Here is a 21,117-nt window from a genome sequence, read left to right as displayed (position 1 = left end):
TTCAACATACTATACTATGACTTTTTTCGACATACTATACTATGACTTTTTTTTTTAAAAAACATACTATACTATGATTTTTCAACATACTATACTATGACTTTTTTCTTCACTTTTTTTCAACATACTATACTATGACTTTTTTTTTCATATTTTGACAACATACTATACTATGACTTTTTTCGACATACTATACTATGACTTTTTTTTAAAAATTTTCAACATACTATACTATGACTTTTTTTCAACATACTATACTATGACTTTTTTTCACTTTTTCTACATACTATACTATGACTTTTTTTTTTTTTTCAACATACTATACTATGACTTTTTTCGACATACTATACTATGACTTTTTTTTTTAAATTTTCAACATACTATACTATGACTTTTTTCGACATGCTATACTATGACTTTTTTCACTTTTTTTCAACATACTATACTATGACTTTTTTCGACATGCTATACTATGACTTTTTTCACTTTTTTTCAACATACTATACTATGACTTTTTTCGACAGGCTATACTATGACTTTTTTTTTTTAAATTTTCAACATACTATACTATGACTTTTTTCGACATACTATACTATGACTTTTTTTTTTGAAATTTTCAACATACTATACTATGACTTTTTTCTTCACTTTTTTGACATACTATACTATGACTTTTTTTTTTGGAATTTTCAACATACTATACTATGACTTTTTTCGACATGCTATACTATGACTTTTTTTTTTTAATTTTCAACATACTATACTATGACTTTTTTCGACAGGCTATACTATGACTTTTTTTTAAAAAAAATTTCAACATACTATACTATGACTTTTTTTCAACATACTATACTATGACTTTTTTCTTCACTTTTTCGACATACTATACTATGACTTTTTTTTTGAAATTTTCAACATACTATACTATGACTTTTTTCGACATACTATACTATGACTTTTTTTTTAAATTTTCAACATACTATACTATGACTTTTTTCGACATGCTATACTATGACTTTTTTCACTTTTTTTCAACATACTATACTATGACTTTTTTCTTCACTTTTTCGACATACTATACTATACTAAGACTTTTTCGACATACTATACTATGACTGTATTTGATATTTCAACTTACTATACTATTACTAATTTTTACTACTTGTTTTCATACTATACTATGACTTTTTTCGACATGCTATACTATGACTTTTTTTTTTTTTTTTCAACATACTATACTATGACTTTTTTCGACATGGCTATACTATGACTTTTTTTTTTTAATTTTCAACATACTATACTATGACTTTTTTCTTCACTTTTTTGACATACTATACTATGACTTTTTTTTTTTTTAAATTTTCAACATACTATACTATGACTTTTTTCGACATACTATACTATGACTTTTTTTTAAATTTTCAACATACTATACTATGACTTTTTTTTCGACATATACTATGACTTTTTTTTTTTGAAATTTTCAACATACTATACTATTTTTTTCAACATACTATACTATGACTTTTTTTTTTTTCAACATACTATACTATGACTTTTTTTATACTATGACTTTTTTTTTTTAAAAATTTTCAACATACTATACTATGACTTTTTTCGATACTATACTATGACTTTTTTTTTAAATTTTCAACATACTATACTATGACTTTTTTCTATACACTTTTTTGACATACTATACTTTTTTTTTTTTGAAATTTTCAACATACTATACTATGACTTTTTTCGACATGCTATACTATGACTTTTTTCACTTTTTTTCGACATACTATACTATGACTTTTTTCGACAGGCTATACTATGACTTTTTTTTAAAAATTTTCAACATACTATACTATGACTTTTTTTCAACATACTATACTATGACTTTTTTCTTCACTTTTTCGACATACTATACTATGACTTTTTTTTAGAAATTTTCAACATACTATACTATGACTTTTTTCGACATACTATACTATGACTTTTTTTTTTTATTTTTCAACATACTATACTATGACTTTTTTCGACATGCTATACTATGACTTTTTTCACTTTTTTTCAACATACTATACCATGACTTTTTTCTTCACTTTTTCGACATACTATACTAAGACTTTTTTTCGACATACTATACTATGACTGTATTTGATATTTCAACTTACTATACTATTACTAATTTTTCGCTTGTTTCGTCATACTATACTATGACTTTTTTCGACATGCTATACTGTGACTTTTTTCACTTTTTTTCAACATACTATACTATGACTTTTTTCACTTTTTTTCGTCATACTATACTATGACTTTTTTCGACAGGCTATACTATGACTTTTTTTTTAAAATTTTCAACATACTATACTATGACTTTTTTCGACATACTATACTATGACTTTTTTTTTTTAATTTTCAACATACTATACTATGACTTTTTTCGACATACTATACTATGACATTTTTTTTTGAAATTTTCAACATACTATACTATGACTTTTTTCGACATACTATACTATGACTTTTTTTTTTTAATTTTCAACATACTATACTATGACTTTTTTCGACATGCTATACTATGACTTTTTTCACTTTTTTTCAACATACTATACCATGACTTTTTTCTTCACTTTTTCGACATACTATACTAAGACTAAGATACTTTTTTTTGATATTTCATTACTATACTATACTTTTTTCGATTTTTCAACATACTATACTATGACTTTTTTCATTTTTCGACTTTTTTCACTTTTTTTCATACTATACTATGACTTTTTTCAACATGCTATACTATGACTTTTTTCACTTTTTTTCAACATACTATACTATGACTTTTTTCGACATGCTATACTATGACTTTTTTTTTAAAATTTTCAACATACTATACTATGACTTTTTTCACTTTTTTTTTTCTATACTATGACTATTTTCACTTTTTTCAACATACTATACTATGACTTTTTTCGACATACTATACTATGACTTTTTTTTAGAAATTTTCAACATACTATACTATGACTTTTTTCGACATACTATACTATGACTTTTTTTTTTTAAAATTTTCAACATACTATACTATGACTTTTTTCAACATACTATACTATGACTTTTTTCTTCACTTTTTCGACATACTATACTATGACTTTTTTTTTTTAAAATTTTCAACATACTATACTATGACTTTTTTCGACATACTATACTATGACTTTTTTTTTTAAATTTTCAACATACTATACTATGACTTTTTTCGACATACTATACTATGACTTTTTTCGAACATACTATACTATGACTTTTTTTTTTTCACATACTATACTATGACTTTTTTTTTTCAAATTTTTCAACATACTATACTATGACTTTTTTTTCAACATTTTCATACTATGACTATGACTTTTTTCACTTTTTTTCAACATACTATACTATGACTTTTTTTTAACATACAATACTATGACTTTTTTCAACATACTATACTATGACTTTTTTCACATTATACTATGACTTTTTTCATTTTTTTCAACATACTATACTATGACTTTTTTTATACTATGACTTTTTTTTTTAATTTTCAACATACTATACTATGACTTTTTTCGACATACTATACTATGACATTTTTTTTTGAAATTTTCGACATACTATACTATGGCTTTTTTTCACTTTTTTGACATACTATACTATGACTTTTTTTTTTTAAATTTTCAACATACTATACTATGACTTTTTTCGACATGCTATACTATGACTTTTTTTTTTTTTTCAACATACTATACTATGACTTTTTTCGACATACTATACTATGACTTTTTTTTTTAAAACATACTATACTATCACTTTTTTTCTACATACTATACTATGACTTTTTTTTTTTTTTCAACATACTATACTATGACTTTTTTCTTCACTTTTTTGACATACTATACTATGACTTTTTTTTTTGAAATTTTCAACATACTATTTGACTTTTTTCAACATACTATACTATGACTTTTTTTTTTTTAAATTTTCAACATACTATACTATGACTTTTTTCGACATGCTATACTATGACTTTTTTTTTTTTTTCAACATACTATACTATGACTTTTTTTTTTCGACATACTATACTATGACTTTTTTTTTTTAAAATTTTCAACATACTATACTATGACTTTTTTTTTTTTAATTTTCAACATACTATACTATGACTTTTTTCACTTTTTCGACATACTATACTATGACTTTTTTTTATTTTCAACATACTATACTATGACTTTTTTCGACATGCTATACTATGACTTTTTTTTTAAATTTTCAACATACTATACTATGACTTTTTTCGACATACTATACTATGACTTTTTTTTTTTTTTCAACATACTATACTATGACTTTTTTCGACATACTATACTATGACTTTTTTTTTTTTTCAACATACTATACTATGACTTTTTTTCACTTTTTCGACATACTATACTAAGACTTTTTTTCGACATACTATACTATGACTGTATTTGATATTTCAACTTACTATACTATTACTAATTTTTCGCTTGTTTCGTCATACTATACTATGACTTTTTTCAACATGCTATACTATGACTTTTTTTTTTTAAATTTTCAACATACTATACTATGACTTTTTTCGACATACTATACTATGACTTTTTTCTATTTTTTTTTTCAACATACTATACTATGACTTTTTTTTTCAACATACTATACTATGACTTTTTTCTTCACTTTTTTCGACATACTATACTATGACTTTTTTTTTTAGAAATTTTCAACATACTATACTATGACTTTTTTCGACAGGCTATACTATGACTTTTTTTTTTGAAATTTTCAACATACTATACTATGACTTTTTTCGACATACTATACTATGACTTTTTTTTTTAAAATTTTCAACATACTATACTATGACTTTTTTCAACATGCTATACTATGACTTTTTTTTTTAAATTTTCAACATACTATACTATGACTTTTTTCAACATGCTATACTATGACTTTTTTTCAACATACATACTATGACTTTTTTCGACTTTTTTTTTAAATTTTCATACTATACTATGACTTTTTTTTTTACTAAAATTTTCAACATACTATACTATGACTTTTTTCGACATACTATACTATGACTTTTTTTTTTTTTCAACATACTATACTATGACTTTTTTCACATATACTATGACTATACTATGACTTTTTTTTATACTATGACTTTTTTTTTTAAAATTTTCAACATACTATACTATGACTTTTTTTCACTTTTTTTTTTGACATACTATACTATGACTTTTTTTTTTTTTTCAACATACTATACTATGACTTTTTTCGACATACTATACTATGACTTTTTTTTTACTTTAATTTTCAACATACTATACTATGACTTTTTTTATACTATGACTTTTTTCAACATACTATACTATGACTTTTTTTTTTTTTTTTCAACATACTATACTATGACTTTTTTTCATACTATACTATGACTGACTTTTTTCGACATACTATACTATGACTTTTTTTTTTAAATTTTCAACATACTATACTATGACTTTTTTCGACATACTATACTATGACTTTTTTTTTTAAATTTTCAACATACTATACTATGACTTTTTTCAACATACTATACTATGACTTTTTTCACTTTTTTTTCAACATACTATACTATGACTTTTTTCTTCACTTTTCACATACTATACTATGACTTTTTTTCGACATACTATACTATGACTGTATTTGATATTTCAACTTACTATACTATTACTAATTTTTTTCACTTTTTTCATACATACTATACTATGACTTTTTTCAACATATACTATGACTTTTTTTTTTTTTCAACAACATACTATACTATGACTTTTTTCGACATACTATACTATGACTTTTTTTTTTTTTCAACATACTATACTATGACTTTTTTTCAACATTTTTTTTTCAACATACTATACTATTTTTTTTTCTTCACTTTTTTCGACATACTATACTATGACTTTTTTTTTTTAAAATTTTCAACATACTATACTTTGACTTTTTTCGACATACTATACTATGACATTTTTTTTTGAAATTTTCAACATACTATACTATGACTTTTTTTACTATACTATGACTTTTTTTTTGAATTTTCAACATACTATACTATGACTTTTTTCGACATACTATACTATGACTTTTTTTTTTTTAAATTTTCAACATACTATACTATGACTTTTTTTTTATGACTTTTTTTCAACATACTATACTATGACTTTTTTTCAACATACTATACTATGACTTTTTTTCTTCACTTTTTCGACATACTATACTACTATGACTTTTTTTTAGAAATTTTCAACATACTATACTATGACTTTTTTCGACATACTATACTATGACTTTTTTTTTTAAATTTTCAACATACTATACTATGACTTTTTTCGACATGCTATACTATGACTTTTTTTTTACTTTTTTCAACATACTATACTATGACTTTTTTCGACATGCTATACTATGACTTTTTTTTTTTAAATTTTCAACATTTTTTTTTTTCAACATACTATACTATGACTTTTTTTTTTTTTTCGACATACTATACTATGACTTTTTTTTAAAATTTTCAACATACTACTATACTATGACTTTTTTTCAACATACTATACTATGACTTTTTTTTTTAAATTTTCAACATACTATACTATGACTTTTTTCTTACTATGACTTTTTTCACATACTATACTATGACTTTTTTTTTTTTTCAACATACTATACTATGACTTTTTTCGACAGGCTATACTATGACTTTTTTTTTAAAATTTTCAACATACTATACTATGACTTTTTTCGACATACTATACTATGACTTTTTTACTATGACTTTAAAAATTTTCAACATACTATACTATGACTTTTTTCGACATACTATACTATGACTTTTTGACTTTTTTCGACATACTATACTATGACTTTTTTATTTTCAACATACTATACTATGACTTTTTTACTTTTGACTTTTTTTTAAAAATTTTCAACATACTATACTATGACTTTTTTCGACATGCTATACTATGACTTTTTTCACTTTTTTTCAACATACTATACTATGACTTTTTTCACTTTTTTACTATACTAAGACTTTTTTTTCACATACTATACTATGACTGTATTTGATATTTCAACATACTATACTATTACTAATTTTTCACTTGTTTTTGATATTTCACATACTATACTATGACTTTTTTCGACATGCTATACTATGACTTTTTTTTTTTCAAATTTTTTTTTTTCAACATACTATACTATGACTTTTTTCGACATACTATACTATGACTTTTTTTTTTTTTGACTTTTTCAACATACTATACTATGACTTTTTTCGACATACTATACTATGACATTTTTTTTTTAAATTTTCAACATACTATACTATGACTTTTTTCGACATACTATACTATGACTTTTTTTTTGAAATTTTCAACATACTATACTATGACTTTTTTCGACATGCTATACTATGACTTTTTTCACTTTTTTTCAACATACTATACTATGACTTTTTTCAACATGCTATACTATGACTTTTTTCGACATACTATACCATGACTGTATTTGATATTTCAACTTACTATACTATTACTATTACTATTTTTCGCTTGTTTCAACATACTATACTATGACTTTTTTCAACATGCTATACTGTGACTTTTTTCACTTTTTTTCAACATACTATACTATGACTTTTTTCGACAGGCTATACTATGACTTTTTTTTTTAAATTTTCAACATACTATACTATGACTTTTTTCGACATACTATACTATGACTTTTTTTTTTTAATTTTCAACATACTATACTATGACTTTTTTTTGTTTTTTCACATACTATACTATGACTTTTTTCGACATGCTATACTGTGACTTTTTTTCGACATACTATACTATGACTTTTTTCGACAGGCTATACTATGACTTTTTTAAAAAAAAATTCAACATACTATACTATGACTTTTTTCGACATACTATACTATGACCTTTTTTTTTAAATTTTCAACATACTATACCATGACTTTTTTCGATACTATGACTATTTTTTTCACATACTATACTATGACTTTTTTTTTTTAAATTTTCAACATACTATACTATGACTTTTTTCGACATACTATACTATGACTTTTTTCAACATGCTATACTATGACTTTTTTCACTTTTTTTCAACATACTATACTATGACTGTATTTGATATTTCAACTTACTATACTATTACTAATTTTTCGCTTGTTTCGTCATACTATACTATGACTTTTTTCAACATGCTATACTGTGACTTTTTTCGGCATACTATATATACTATGACTTTTTTCAACATACTATACTATGGCTGTATTTAATATTTCAACTTTTTTCGACATGCTATACTATGACATTTTTTAATATTTCGACATACTATACTATGATTCTTTTTTGGCTTTCTTCGTCATACCATAATATGACTTTTTAAAATATTTCGACATACTATACCATGACTTTCTATTCAACATTCATTGACCAGCTCATATTATACTAGAATTTCTGACTTTTTGGGGGTTTTCTCAACACATTATACTATGCGTTTTGACGTACTTTACCCTGACATTTCGTAAAAGCTTTTTAAAATAATTTACTTTTAACAATAAAAAACTACTTTTTTTTAACTTTGTGTTCAAATGACAAAGGAACTATTTTCCTTACAGATCACTCCAACCATCGAGGACCCAGAAGTGTTCAAAGACATTGAGAGGCAGGTAGAAAAAGCCCTGAGTCCTCGTGGAGCCTGAACTTGCCTGTTGGATGATAAAGAAAGCTGAGGTCGGATTCATTTTGGCAAAACATGTGCAAGCATGTTCATGCACTAGGTGCTAAAAATGGGAACTCAAGACAAAATCAGTGACTTTGCTTCTTTGAAGCCAAGCTGAAGGTAGACATTGATGTCAGCAAGTTTTCCAGTCCGTGCCAAATCCATGAAGCAGGTTAAATGTTTCCATTTGTAATAATGAAATCAGAACTATTTGTATGTAATCTGTATAATGTGAAACTGGACTGCATTCTTTAATGATGAGCCCTTGAGCCATAAACATTTAGAATTATGAATGGAAAATAATGAAGACAAATAATTCACTGACAGTACTTTTTTATTGACAATGAAACTTTGCTTGCTCACCACTTAGTTTTGACCAAAGTACAAGAATAAATAAAAATAAAAAAATGGGCACAAAATAAAACAATTCGTTATTCGTGCAAATTGAAGATGTAAAAACAAATAAAAGCGTAAGACTTGTATGAGACGTCAATCAGAAATAACTCAAAGACAGATAACAGGGCTGTACGGTACGTAACCCTGGAAACTCTGACAGAAACAAAGAGTTAACAGTTACACCAATGTAAGTCACAGCAAGCAACAGGTTTGTCATTAAATGTCACCTCACTTCAACATGGTCATATACACTCTACGCACACTATGAGCTAAAGCAGTCTGTCTTTCAGTTATTTCCTCTGTTCTGTTAACTTAGTGTCTGAGGGGAAGGGGAGAAGGCCAGCTTGGCTGAGTGTTTAGTTGTCCTTTGTGTTGATATATCTCCTGACAAAACATACAGTACAACAATTGACAGGTTCTATGAATGTCATCCTGCATTTTTGTTCTCTGAGAGGAAGTTTTGTGCAACTTCGGAGAGTAATGTAAATCTCTTGTTTTTGGCTACTAAATAGTCCGTTGAGTTGATGCGGTTGTATCAAAGTGCTTGTCATGTTTTTCCAGTGCATCGACATGTCCTCCTAAAATGCTCCTTTTATGACAGCGAGTCCATACGAAAGATTGTTGTTGCCAGAAATAGGGCTCAGAGTGGTTTTTGTACACCACTAGAGGGCAGGTTTTCACACATCTAGTCTCTTCCTCTCTCTATGGTGAATTACAGGTTTATCATCAGCACAATGAAAAAATAAAACCATATGTACAAAATGTTCTAGAGATGGTGGGGTAATATGAAGACAGTTTTAAGAGCAGCATATATTAATCTATGGTCCACTAAATGAGGTGGCAGGGATGTTTTTTTGCACAAACTCTGAATATCTTTTTATACATAGATCAGATGTGTGTATATATTAAAAAATGGCATATTTATTTACAGATAACCTACACATCTCCTGTAGAAGAAATACACAGTACGTTATGCTTCGACAAGTTACTGTACATGTAAAAGGTAGAAATGGTGACAACAGGGCAGCCTGCAGGACAGTTTAGCACCGGCATCTGGTGCCTACATTATAGGGAGGAGGAGGAGGAGGGGCAGAGAGGAGAGCAGGGCTTCTTGGCAGTGCGTGTCATCAAAATGGTTTGTTCCTCGGCAGGTTGGCTTGTCCAGCACATCCACTAGTTAATCTTCATTCAGAACTGTACCTGAAGGGAAGCAGAAGGAGTAGTTTTTAATAAGGTACTGTGAAGTTGATGACGTTTCTAAAGAACGGATAAAAAAGAATCCTTGATGTGTGTGTGTCATAACCTTAGGAACTGTGATCTTCAAATACGTACCGTTTGAAGGTTTTGTAAACAATCTAAAAGGGTTGAGGCGCTAATTAAGAAAGTCACAATGGTGGGGGGGGTTTGCACTAAATTTATTTGTAGTTGGGACATCTTGCAGCAGTGGAAAAAAATAAAAATACCTTGAGCAGCAAAAAAGCCCAGATAGCTCTACTGTGTGCTGAAAGAAGTCAAATAGAATAGTTTTTTGTATCCTGTGCAAAGGTAATGTACCACTGAAAAAAGTCATGGTAAATGGTCTAAATAAGTCATCAAAAAGTCATAGTATAGAATGTCAAAAAAGTTATGGGATAACATTAAGTAAGTTAGAAAATATGTTAAAGTCATAGTATAGTGTGGCATGGTTTAGTATGTCGTAAATAATCATGAAAAAGTCATAGTATAGTGTGTTGAAAAAAAGTGATAAAAAAGTGATCGGATAGTATGTCGAACAAAGTCCTGAAAAAGCCAGTATAGTACGTAAAAAAAAAAAGACATTAAAAAGTCATAGTATAGAATGTCATAGTTTAGTGTCATGAAATAGTCATAGTATAGTATGTTGAAGAAAGTTATAAAAAAAAAGCAATAGTAAAGCATGTCATAAAAATGTCGAAGGAGCCATAGTATAGCATGTTTAAAAAGTCACAGTATTGTATGTCGAAAAAAAGTATTTTTGTGGCATACTATACTCTGACTTTTCATGTCGTACAAAAGCCATAATGTAGTTTGTCAAAAAAGGTAGAAGCAAAGCATGTAGATCATTAGCATTCCTACTATGTGAAACAGTCGCAATTCAAACCTTTCAGTTATGGTGCAAAATCTCAATTTACTCCCCACTATAGAGTAAACAATAACGGTTATATAGGAAGTAGTGAATGAGTAGCGACCAGCTGGCTTTTCATGCTACACAACACATCTAAAGCACAACTCACTATCTTAACTGTGTGTAAGGTACTGAACTCGAAGCAGATTTTCTAAAGCTTGGACCAAAACTGACTCATCGTTTTTTTGGACAGACATTAAAAGAGTAGACATCCATATGATAAGGTGTCTCGCTGCTAGCCGTCTCCTACCACCTTATCACAGCTACTTGGCAAAAAAAAACACTGCACGGATTTGCCAAGTCGTTGTAACCCAAAAAAAAAAAAAAAAAAAAAAAAAAAGCTTGTTGTGAGTACTTCGGAAAAAAGCTGAGTATTGAACGAAGTGTCGTGTTACATACAGCGTACAGTTTAAGGTCCCTCTCTTCCTCCAATCAGCAGGAGTAGGTTCTCACCGTGGAGCTGTCCAGCCGCTGCACTGAAGACGGTCCGACTGTACGTGGAGACATCGAGAGAAAAAAAAGACCTTTAAATGTAAATATTACAGCTCCACCCTGTCAGATTGACCCTAAAACATGTGCCACAAGATTAGACGTCCTCAACGGTATTAGTCAGATCACAAGTATCACCCTCAGAAGAGAGAGCCATGTATCACACACTCAAAGGAAGTCTTGATTTTGAGTGTATTGAGGACGTCACAGACCGGGGAGGACAGAGAATAGATAGACGGAGGAACACAGGAAGACTGTTTCAGTGTCACTGGGAACACCTTGTTAGTGGAGAACACTGGACAAAATGGGTATAGCGGGATGATTTCAAATCATGTATCACAACTCGGCTGGCATTGTTTGTAGAGACACAGTTGCTAATACACTCAACACCGCTTTAAACAATCATTTACAGTTCATTACAACTTGGATTTTTTTTCAGCTTTCTATATAACCAAACATTCTCAATGTAAGAACCAGTTCAACCTTCTCATGATTCTGATCCCAGCTCACAGTCAATCCACAAGGATTGAGTAAGTAGACCTTGAATTTATATTTTTTTTGTCATGTTTTAGAAGTTTTGGCCATCGTTAACTTTGATCAGGTTAATTGCTGAGACCTGGAAATGTGGCGACATCTCTAGAAATAAGTTTGAAGGGGCCAAAAACATTAACAGCTTGATGTTGATACATGTTTTAAACAAATCCCCCACTTTGGAAGTACTGTTTAGGGACTGTGTAGAAAGAGAAAACAACTACAAACAGAAACATTTTTGTCCACACTGTCCTTTATAAAAATCCTTCGCAGTGCAACTCCTTGGTTTTTTCCCCAAAATATTTAGGACATTTTTTACCTGCAAATTAAATAGTTTAGCTTATATGGTTTAGTCTGATTGTGTTTCTTGCAAGTCACAATGTTCCCAGGTCTGGACAATTACATTGTTATCAGAACAAATTGAAATGATGGCCAAAACTACAAATTTTAAATACCAAGTTGTAAAAACCTGGAATGATCCTTTAATGAAAGCCCATTTCAGCCAGTGTTCTCATTTAACAGCAGAGGGGATGAGGAATGACACAAGCTGTCAGTTTGAGTCATTGAGACATTCTGTTACCTATGTAAACCTCCTGATTCAGGCCAACTTACATAGCACCGCTCACTCAGCCACCTTTTGCTTTGCCGCCTAATTACTGTAACTTCAAGGGTTACACCAGCAAGCATGGGTCCTAACCCATAACTTGACGCCCCTAGCTTTTACAGCCAGGGTGACTAATCACGACTATTTTGCAACTTTACAAAACAAAACCCTTGGAGTTGGATATCAGAGATTCAAGAGTAGAAGAAAGAAAGAGAGAGAGAGAAAGATAGAGGCGAGGGTGAGAGACCACAAAGAAAAGGAGAGATACAGCTGGACAGTGGTTGGCAGAGACCATGTGAGGAGGAGGAGGGAGTTTATGTAGAATAATAAAAGACACGCAGGGCCAACAAGCCCAGAACCCTCAGTGGGACATAGCTGACCTTGAAACCAATCCAAATACATGTCGTCAGGACTGTCGTCCAGCGCCTCATAGAGGACTGCAGAGCAGCCGTCACAGAGTCGGAGAGAACAAGAGACATGGTCACAACACAGCAGGGAGCAGCAACTCCTGCGCTCAAGGTGTGCTGCTTTTGATCTTTGCTTTGTAGCTGCCTTTGAAAGCCAACTTTGTGAAAAACATATTCCACCTTAAACAGATTTCATGCACTATGAAAATAACACAAAGACCAACACCGACAAGTCTTACTGAAATAACAATCTACCAATGGATGAATTAAAGTGCAGAGAGAGGGACTTACCCTCAGGTGGCAATCTCCGGGAGTGACCAGACGTGGTGGTGAGACGGAATCCAGCGGGGAGCGTCTCTGCCGATCCGGGCATCATACTTATACCGTGAACGTCTCGAGGCGGGAACTGCCTCCTCCACGACGGCCCCCGGAAGTCTTTGTCGTCACACTGAAGAAAAGATGAATATCATGCACGTTTTTTTGGGTCCAAATGGTAAAACATTAGATACACAGTCAATAATAATAGCTGCAGGAAAACACTCAAACGGATGATAACGTGTTAAAGACACCAAAGTTATAATTCGCTCTGTGTTCATTTCCTACTACTTCAGGGTAAGATGACACATTGTCTTATCTTACGAAACGTTTTAGATTAAAGCATTAATATAAAAGGCCTAATTGATTGGAAGGAAAAAGAAGGAACACTGCACTAAAAAAAAACCAATCTGGCTTTGAGTGTTGCATTGTTAGCTGTGAGAAGGTTAACAGTGTCTATTTTCAAAACCTTTATGTGGCCTATTTTGGGATACGTGGATCAGGTTGTGAGGGTGAAGCAAACTCTTTCTGTATCTTAAATTAAAACTGAACAAACATTATTTACAACTATTGTACTGGCTGAACATGTAGAAAACAAAGGATGTGAAAGCCCTCAAATCATAACTTGATGCATCATAATCACATGATCTCTCAGTCTGGGACAATTATGTACATAGTTTATGCTTTCAGAGCATTAATGATGGTGCACAGATTAATTTAACAGGTCTGATTTACAGACAAATAAAAACCATAATTAAAGATCTTTGTAAGTGATCTTGACAATGTGAGCTAATTAATTATGTTAATTATGTTCAACCATCTTGAGGGTTGGTGAGAGCGTGATATTGTTTCAAGGGGTCTGAAATGACAGATAAGCTTTGTTTGTCACGACATTAATATGGTGACATTCATGGATAATAGTTGAGCTCACCTCATCCAGTCTCCTGTCGGTGCCCAGCGCCAGCATGTTATTGTACTCTCGCTCCAGAATCTGACGTGCCTGAGGGATCAAAACAAAACAACAACACACTTTTATTTCCACGAAGCCAGCTATTTTTAGCAGAATGGCAGCTGACACATTACGCACATCCATTTTTACCTTTATAAATGAGATAAGCCGTGAAAATTCACAGGGCAACCTGCCAGAGTGACAGTTGGCAAATCTGCATGTTCTGATTTAGGTTGGACCAGCTCTCTGAAGGCTGATACCAACACGCCTCTACTTTTGGACTGATGCTGGTGACGGATTATAGATTTTTTCCATAATCAGCACCTTTAAATTTGGCTTAATCTTGGCAAATAAAACATGAAAATTGAAGGACGACCCGCTCTACATCAGAGACACAGCCGTGATTGAGACCAGTCGTTGCTGACGGACATCAGATTTCTGGCTAACCTTAGTTTGATTTAAAACCACTTGCATGTCTGAGTTGCAGAGTAAAAATGTTGCTTTCATAGTTTTAAAAGTCCGTTGAATGCACGTGTTGGTGTAGCTGGAGTACCTGAGTGTTTTGGTTGGGGATCTGGAGGAGCAGCGCCAGACTGCTGTAGTCAAAGTTGTCGTCCAAGGCGACCAGAGCTCCGTGAACGCCGCTCTCTAGCAGGATGTTGGCGTAGTCCCTCAGACCTATGCTCTGCACCCAGCGGATGACCCGCTCGTTACTCCACACCAGGACGTCTGAGGACACACACACGGACCAAAAAGCTTCATCTAGTTTTTCATTCATTTGTAGCACCTTGTTTGTTTTGTTTAGATGTTTAGTATTTTTGGTGCGCTTGCCTCTCATTTCGTGCTGACTATGCTCCCTGCGTCTCTCCAGTTCCTTCCTGTCATAGTTGAGCTTCTTCAGACCCATGATCCCATACTGTAAACTTGTTCTGGGGTTAGAAAATCACACATTTACATCGTCATGTGACACACAAAAAAGCCTAAAACATCCATGACAGAAAGAGTTACAGAAACTGATGATGAAAACCATTCCCTATCTAAATATTTCACAGAAATGTTACATATCTCTATGAAATCTATGACTGATTCTCTCTGCTGGTGATCCATGACGGAGGTGAGGTAAGTCCAGTACCTGTGGAAGCTGTCCACCATTTTGAGGTGCACCCTCAGGTCCTTCTTGGTGAGGTGGTCCAGCATGCGTGCGTCCACCAGGCACTCCATGAAGTAGCTGCGGTACTGAGGTAGTCCTAGACTGGGCAGCCACTCGTTCCCTATCCACTCATGGTTCATGTCTCCATAAGCTAGAGTCTGATAGAAAAGACACAAGTCAGCACACTTATTCAAACAGAACCTCACAAACGAAACTAAAGCTTTTACTGGATATGTTTCCATATTGACTGTAAGATTGAACCTGTAATAAACAACCTTTAATGAACCAATGCAGCAGGGCTTCTCTTACCTGTGCCCAGCTGCCCTCTTCAGAGTCTGACTTCTGATTGAAACAAGGAAAATAACAAAGTTTACTTATGACAGGAAACTGAGGTCCACTGTGATCTAACTGATCTATAACAAATCCTGCAGCTGCACTCAAAAGTGACTTAAAATGCAACTGTCTAAAAATGCTAAACCCAACACAGTGCATAGGTGCATGCTGAATGAACACAGGCAATATCCTACAATGAAAGCAGTGCTTGTTATACAAGATCTTTATCTAGAATATACATCTAAATATGTTAGTTTTTTTTACCCAAAGGTGACTTGTTCGTAGTCGCCTACGTCTAAGAGAGGAGAAAGTTCCTTTTTGCCAACCATTTTTACAAACCTTGACTAATAACAAGGTGTTTTGGAGATACGGTAAAAAGCTTGTTGAAGTTACTGCTGAGTAAGTTAAAAGCTCAATTGGTCTTTTACCCTTATATGACTTACTGATGGGTCAAAAATGCTGTCTTGGAAAATGGTACAAGATTGGCTTTTAGCTTTGTACTGCAGGTCCTAAAGGCAGAGATAAAGCACATTGGTTTAACGATGTTTGGGAGCAGTAGATTTAAAATAAAGCCTTAGAATGGGGGAATAGTCCTTATATGGTAGAGAGACCTTTATTTTTTCTCTTAAGAGTCAAATTGACATGATTTTATATTATTATTAGGTGAAGGTACTGATGAGTTAACCAGTTATTTATTCTACTAATTAAAATGCAAGGTAACGTATTACCTTCATTCCATGGTACACAAATACTGGACCAGAGCTTTAAATAGTTTCACAATGATGTAGGAGATTAAATCCCACTGCACTCCAGATCTCTAGAGTATTTAGTGATACAAATACTGCATTTTAGCATCCAGCTTGATGAAACTCACCCATGTGCAGACCTGTAGAAGCTAAATGCTATTAAATAACATTAAGAGATCTGGAGAGTTTTGGGGTGGTGTTACTAGAAATAAACAGTCTAGCCCTGATGATTCATGACCTTTTACAATGGAACACAACTGAGTCAAACTACAGCAAAAATCGACTTGCACCTCCACTGAGCCATCATGAGCAAGAAAAGGCTTCAGACCAAACACGGATCAGTAAAGGGGTTAAATGACGCATGCCTTCTCCATCAGTCACCATCCAGGTCTCTCGTCATTCAACCCCTCGCAGATATCCGCCATCACACCCAGACGCACATGACTGACAGAGACAGGAAAAAGCGTGACGGTAGAGGACACACAGGGACTGACCGTTTTAGAAGGGGCTGCCATGGTCTCCATCTCCTCATGGGTCACCCATACATTGCCTGAAGGCTACAAGGGGCAGAGCCCGAGAGACAGAGCAGCAGCAGCAGCAGCAGCAGCAGCAGGGTTGGTAGTAGAGGTCCGGTAGGAGGGGCAAGCAGTGTTAAAGAAGAAGAGCAGCACCACTGTAAGCCAATAGTGTTATAGCATCACAGTCAGATCATGAACTGGCCCTGAACCCCGCCAGGGGTCAAAGGGCGTACGAAGAGGACAAAAACACAGCACAGCACGGCACAGAACAGAACATCCCAGTTTAGGCAAACAGTACATGACAAATAACAGACAGCTGCCATGCATGACAAGGAAGACCAAATAAATTAGTACCGTTGACACCAACAGACACACAAACACCACATTGCTCATAAATCTCCATCTATATTCTACTAGTAAAAGGGTCAGTTCACTCAAATTACAGAAAAGACATTCTGTTAGGCGTTATCTAATCCACATGCTGTGCGTAGTCAATGGGGATTATTTATTTGGTAGAAAGTAGTTCCTATCAAAACTGTGCACTTTATTTTAATGGATTGAATGCAGATATCTCAGCACATATGGCTCAAAAACTATCACAACTAAAAAAATTTTTGTGATTTGCGTGAATGGACCCTTTAATCCGTGCCGTTATAGCAACAGTAGTTGTCCTGCATTCACAGCGAGGCACATGACTCCTGACGATGGAGCACTCCTCCACCGCATGTTTGAGGTGGATCTTTTTGTAACAGCGGAGGTAAAGCGACAGATTCATCCCCCTCCCTCACTTCCCTGCTCGACATAAACCTCAAACCACAATCTCAAGGTCAGTTAACCCCCTCTGTTGAATGTGGGTGGTTTTAAAGCCGACAACAGGCGGAGGGCCCGTCACAGCTGAGGGGGAGTTTGCGATCGGACGCGTGGCGATGCATGCCCTGTAATGAAAGTTTCATGAGGTGTGGAAGTGGAGCTAAGTCGTAGACGAGATGGTGAGGTAAAGAGGGAACAGGGATGAGAGCATAAAAAAACTACCAGTAGTGTGATTTTACAACGGGAGAAGAGAGCTCATGAGTTATGACTACTGCATGTGTGTGGACTAGAAACACAAACTGAATACCCTCAGCTGGGTTTATATTACGGCGAACAACTTCTCATGTCGGTGTGATGTATGGTCTGCATTGTTTTGTGCACGGGTACCTTCAGTACAAAGCGTATTAGTCCTTGCTCTGCAGTGTGAACCGTCGCTATCATTAAAGGAGCAGCACAGTCCTTAGAGACTGTATGCAATTACCATGACAACAGGGAGCTATGAAAGCTATGACTCTGGTGTGGAATAACTCGGAGAGCTAAATTACAGTACACACCGGAGCAATGTTCTACAAACGGGGCCATCGCTGACTCCCACTGTAATATTCACTTACTTATCACCAAAGAGTGTAGGATTTAAAATGTGCTGGTCGTGATCATAACGGCTCTATCTGTTAGTCATTTGCCAACACACGTGTCTGGAGGCATCGTGCATGAAAGCAGAGAAGACAATCAGTTATACAAACATTTGTCAGAGCTGATCTGGAGGCGGACATTAATTTTAAACGAGTAATTCAGGCTAATCATAGCAGAATGAAGTCATGTTAAACAGGACAGGAGTGAGAGGAGTGTTAGTGCTCTTGCTTTCAATTGATAAAAAGGATCCAGCCATACTGCCTAGCCTAGGTTAGCATGCTAGCATTACCAAACTTTAATCTTTGCTTATTTGCTTTCCTGGCGAGAGTCAGACTGATGTTAGTGTTTAATGTTAAGATAGAACTTGCAGCAACCTCTTAGATTAGTTTAGCACAAAGACTAGAAACAGCTAGTCTGGCTCTGTCCAAATGTAATAAAATATGCCTACAAGCATTTTTTAATTATTAAAACATGTTAAGAACAACCCACATAACCACACATTTTAATTATTATACTTTGGAGTTTTTGTGGTGGTGGTATTAGGATTCTAACATAGCTAGACTAGTAGTTTCCACGTTTACAGTCTTTGTGCTAAGATAACAGGCTGCTGGTTATTCCAGCTTCATATTGAACATACAGATATTAAAGTGTTTGATCTTATTGAATTTTCATCAAGAAATAGGTGTAGTTTCTTAACTAATTTAAATATTGAATTTGTTGTTCTTTTCCATTTGGCTCACAATGACTTCTTCCTCTTGATAAGCTCAACAAATGCTCGTACAACTGAATTTCCAGCCTGCATCCATGTTCCCATATTGTCTGTACAACTCACGGTTCTGGAGGTGGGCGGTGCAGAGGGGCTCGTGAGGGAGACCATCTCCTGGATGGCCAGGCGAAGTTTGAGGCGGTGCAGGGGGTTACTGATACCGATCTCCCTCTGGATCTCGGTGTCAGAGAGGGCCGACATGATGGCGCCGCTCTTCACGTTGGCGCGGCACGCCGCCACATACCAGGCCGGCATTCCCAACCACAGCTTAACCACGAGGAGAGAAGAGGAGACAAAGGGGCACGGGGTGTTGAGTTTGACAAGATTCAAAGTAGAAGTAGCTCTTTTCTCTAAATATCTAGTTGTCCATCTAAAACACCTTGTCTTATTTAATTCTATATTTACTGTGTCAAACAATAAGATTTTATTCCACCAAAATATGAATAAATACTTTTTTTAGTGGTCATTGCTTTTTCTTCATAGTTCTGAGTTTCAAATTAGTCCCTTGATAGTCAACATGCTTCACAGGATTTTCACTCTAGCAAAGAATACAATGTGCAACCTAAAAATGCGGCCTTATCAGTAGTTCAATAACTATCAGCAAGTATCTATAACTGGATCATTGAGGTCTGGGGCTGGTGGAGTCATGGCTAGGTTGGTGGCTGAATGTCATCTACTGAACATCAGGGGGCAGTAGTGTTTCTACAGTTTGACTTTTTTTACTGTGTATTTCAATGTGTTCAGTTAGTCCAAAAATAGAAGTCAGGGGGAACTGAGTGAGTGATTCACTACATTACATTTCGATTCCTCATACATTTAAAAAAGGTATTGTTTTGGTTTATCAATGCTTTTGTAACTCAATATTAAAACAGATTTTTGAAATCAGCCGTAATGGATCTAAGCAAACTAACAATATTGAAAAAAAGATGTTTTACCGTGAATGTTTGATGTCACAATTCATATGACATTAATGCTTGGTAAACATGAAGTTAAATTGGACTACATTTAGTCTGAATTCTCTGCATTATTGTGCATTTTATTTGAAGACAAACATGGTAAACTGTGGAGTACATGAAGGCAAGTCAACAGGAAGCTTCTGAGCTGGAAAGTTAAACTTTTCAGGCTTTACATGCACCTTTGGTACCTTGCAGGTGAGTTTATTTGCAATGGAAAATCTCCAGTTAGAGAACAAATCAATAAAAAAAATAAAGTCTTCTTACCTCCAGCCAGGCTACAACGGTGGGACCGTCCCATTGGGCGAAAGGTAAACCCTTTCTCCTGGCCTCCTCCAGCAGCTCGTGTCTGAGGGCGGGGACAGAGGACACTTGTATGAACACATGTAACTACACATCACAACAAACACACATTTTCTCACTCTGATACAGCACAACACACCCTCATAAGCTCACAAACACTCACTCCTGCACACCGCTTTTCACAAATCCCTGCAGTCACAGTGTCGTGTCTGTGTGTGTGAACAGGAATGTGTGTGTGTATAATACATGAGAGGAGA

At 33.4% G+C, this 21,117-nt stretch overlaps 2 protein-coding genes across 2 annotated transcripts in view; one reads left to right on the top strand and one right to left on the bottom strand.

Moving 5' to 3' along the window:
- acss3 (acyl-CoA synthetase short chain family member 3) overlaps nt 1–9,950 on the top strand; it is a 56,014-nt gene extending 46,064 nt beyond the window's left edge. Inside the window, exon 16 of the mRNA XM_054624254.1 lies at nt 8,711–9,950. Within this exon, the coding sequence (XP_054480229.1) occupies nt 8,711–8,794 (84 nt within the window). The 3' untranslated portion in view covers nt 8,795–9,950. The remainder of the gene's footprint in view (nt 1–8,710) is intronic.
- Nucleotides 9,951–10,082: 132 nt separating this feature from the next.
- Nucleotides 10,083–21,117, bottom strand: part of ppfia2 (PTPRF interacting protein alpha 2) — a 151,642-nt gene continuing 140,607 nt past the window's right edge. Inside the window, exons 21-32 of the mRNA XM_054624255.1 lie at nt 20,825–20,906; nt 19,671–19,871; nt 17,372–17,434; nt 16,108–16,140; nt 15,781–15,956; nt 15,480–15,577; nt 15,202–15,377; nt 14,631–14,699; nt 13,676–13,832; nt 13,358–13,414; nt 11,753–11,844; nt 10,083–10,410 (exon numbers count right to left, since the gene is read on the bottom strand). Coding sequence (XP_054480230.1) covers nt 11,786–11,844; nt 13,358–13,414; nt 13,676–13,832; nt 14,631–14,699; nt 15,202–15,377; nt 15,480–15,577; nt 15,781–15,956; nt 16,108–16,140; nt 17,372–17,434; nt 19,671–19,871; nt 20,825–20,906 — 1,171 coding nt within the window. The 3' untranslated portion in view covers nt 10,083–10,410; nt 11,753–11,785. The remainder of the gene's footprint in view (nt 10,411–11,752; nt 11,845–13,357; nt 13,415–13,675; nt 13,833–14,630; nt 14,700–15,201; nt 15,378–15,479; nt 15,578–15,780; nt 15,957–16,107; nt 16,141–17,371; nt 17,435–19,670; nt 19,872–20,824; nt 20,907–21,117) is intronic.

The sequence above is a fragment of the Anoplopoma fimbria genome, chromosome 23 (genome assembly GCF_027596085.1).
Source record: "Anoplopoma fimbria isolate UVic2021 breed Golden Eagle Sablefish chromosome 23, Afim_UVic_2022, whole genome shotgun sequence".
NCBI classification, from domain to species: domain Eukaryota; kingdom Metazoa; phylum Chordata; class Actinopteri; order Perciformes; family Anoplopomatidae; genus Anoplopoma; species Anoplopoma fimbria.
The sequence above is the reverse complement of the archived record's forward strand: the minus strand, read 5'-3'. Positions and strand labels throughout refer to the sequence as shown.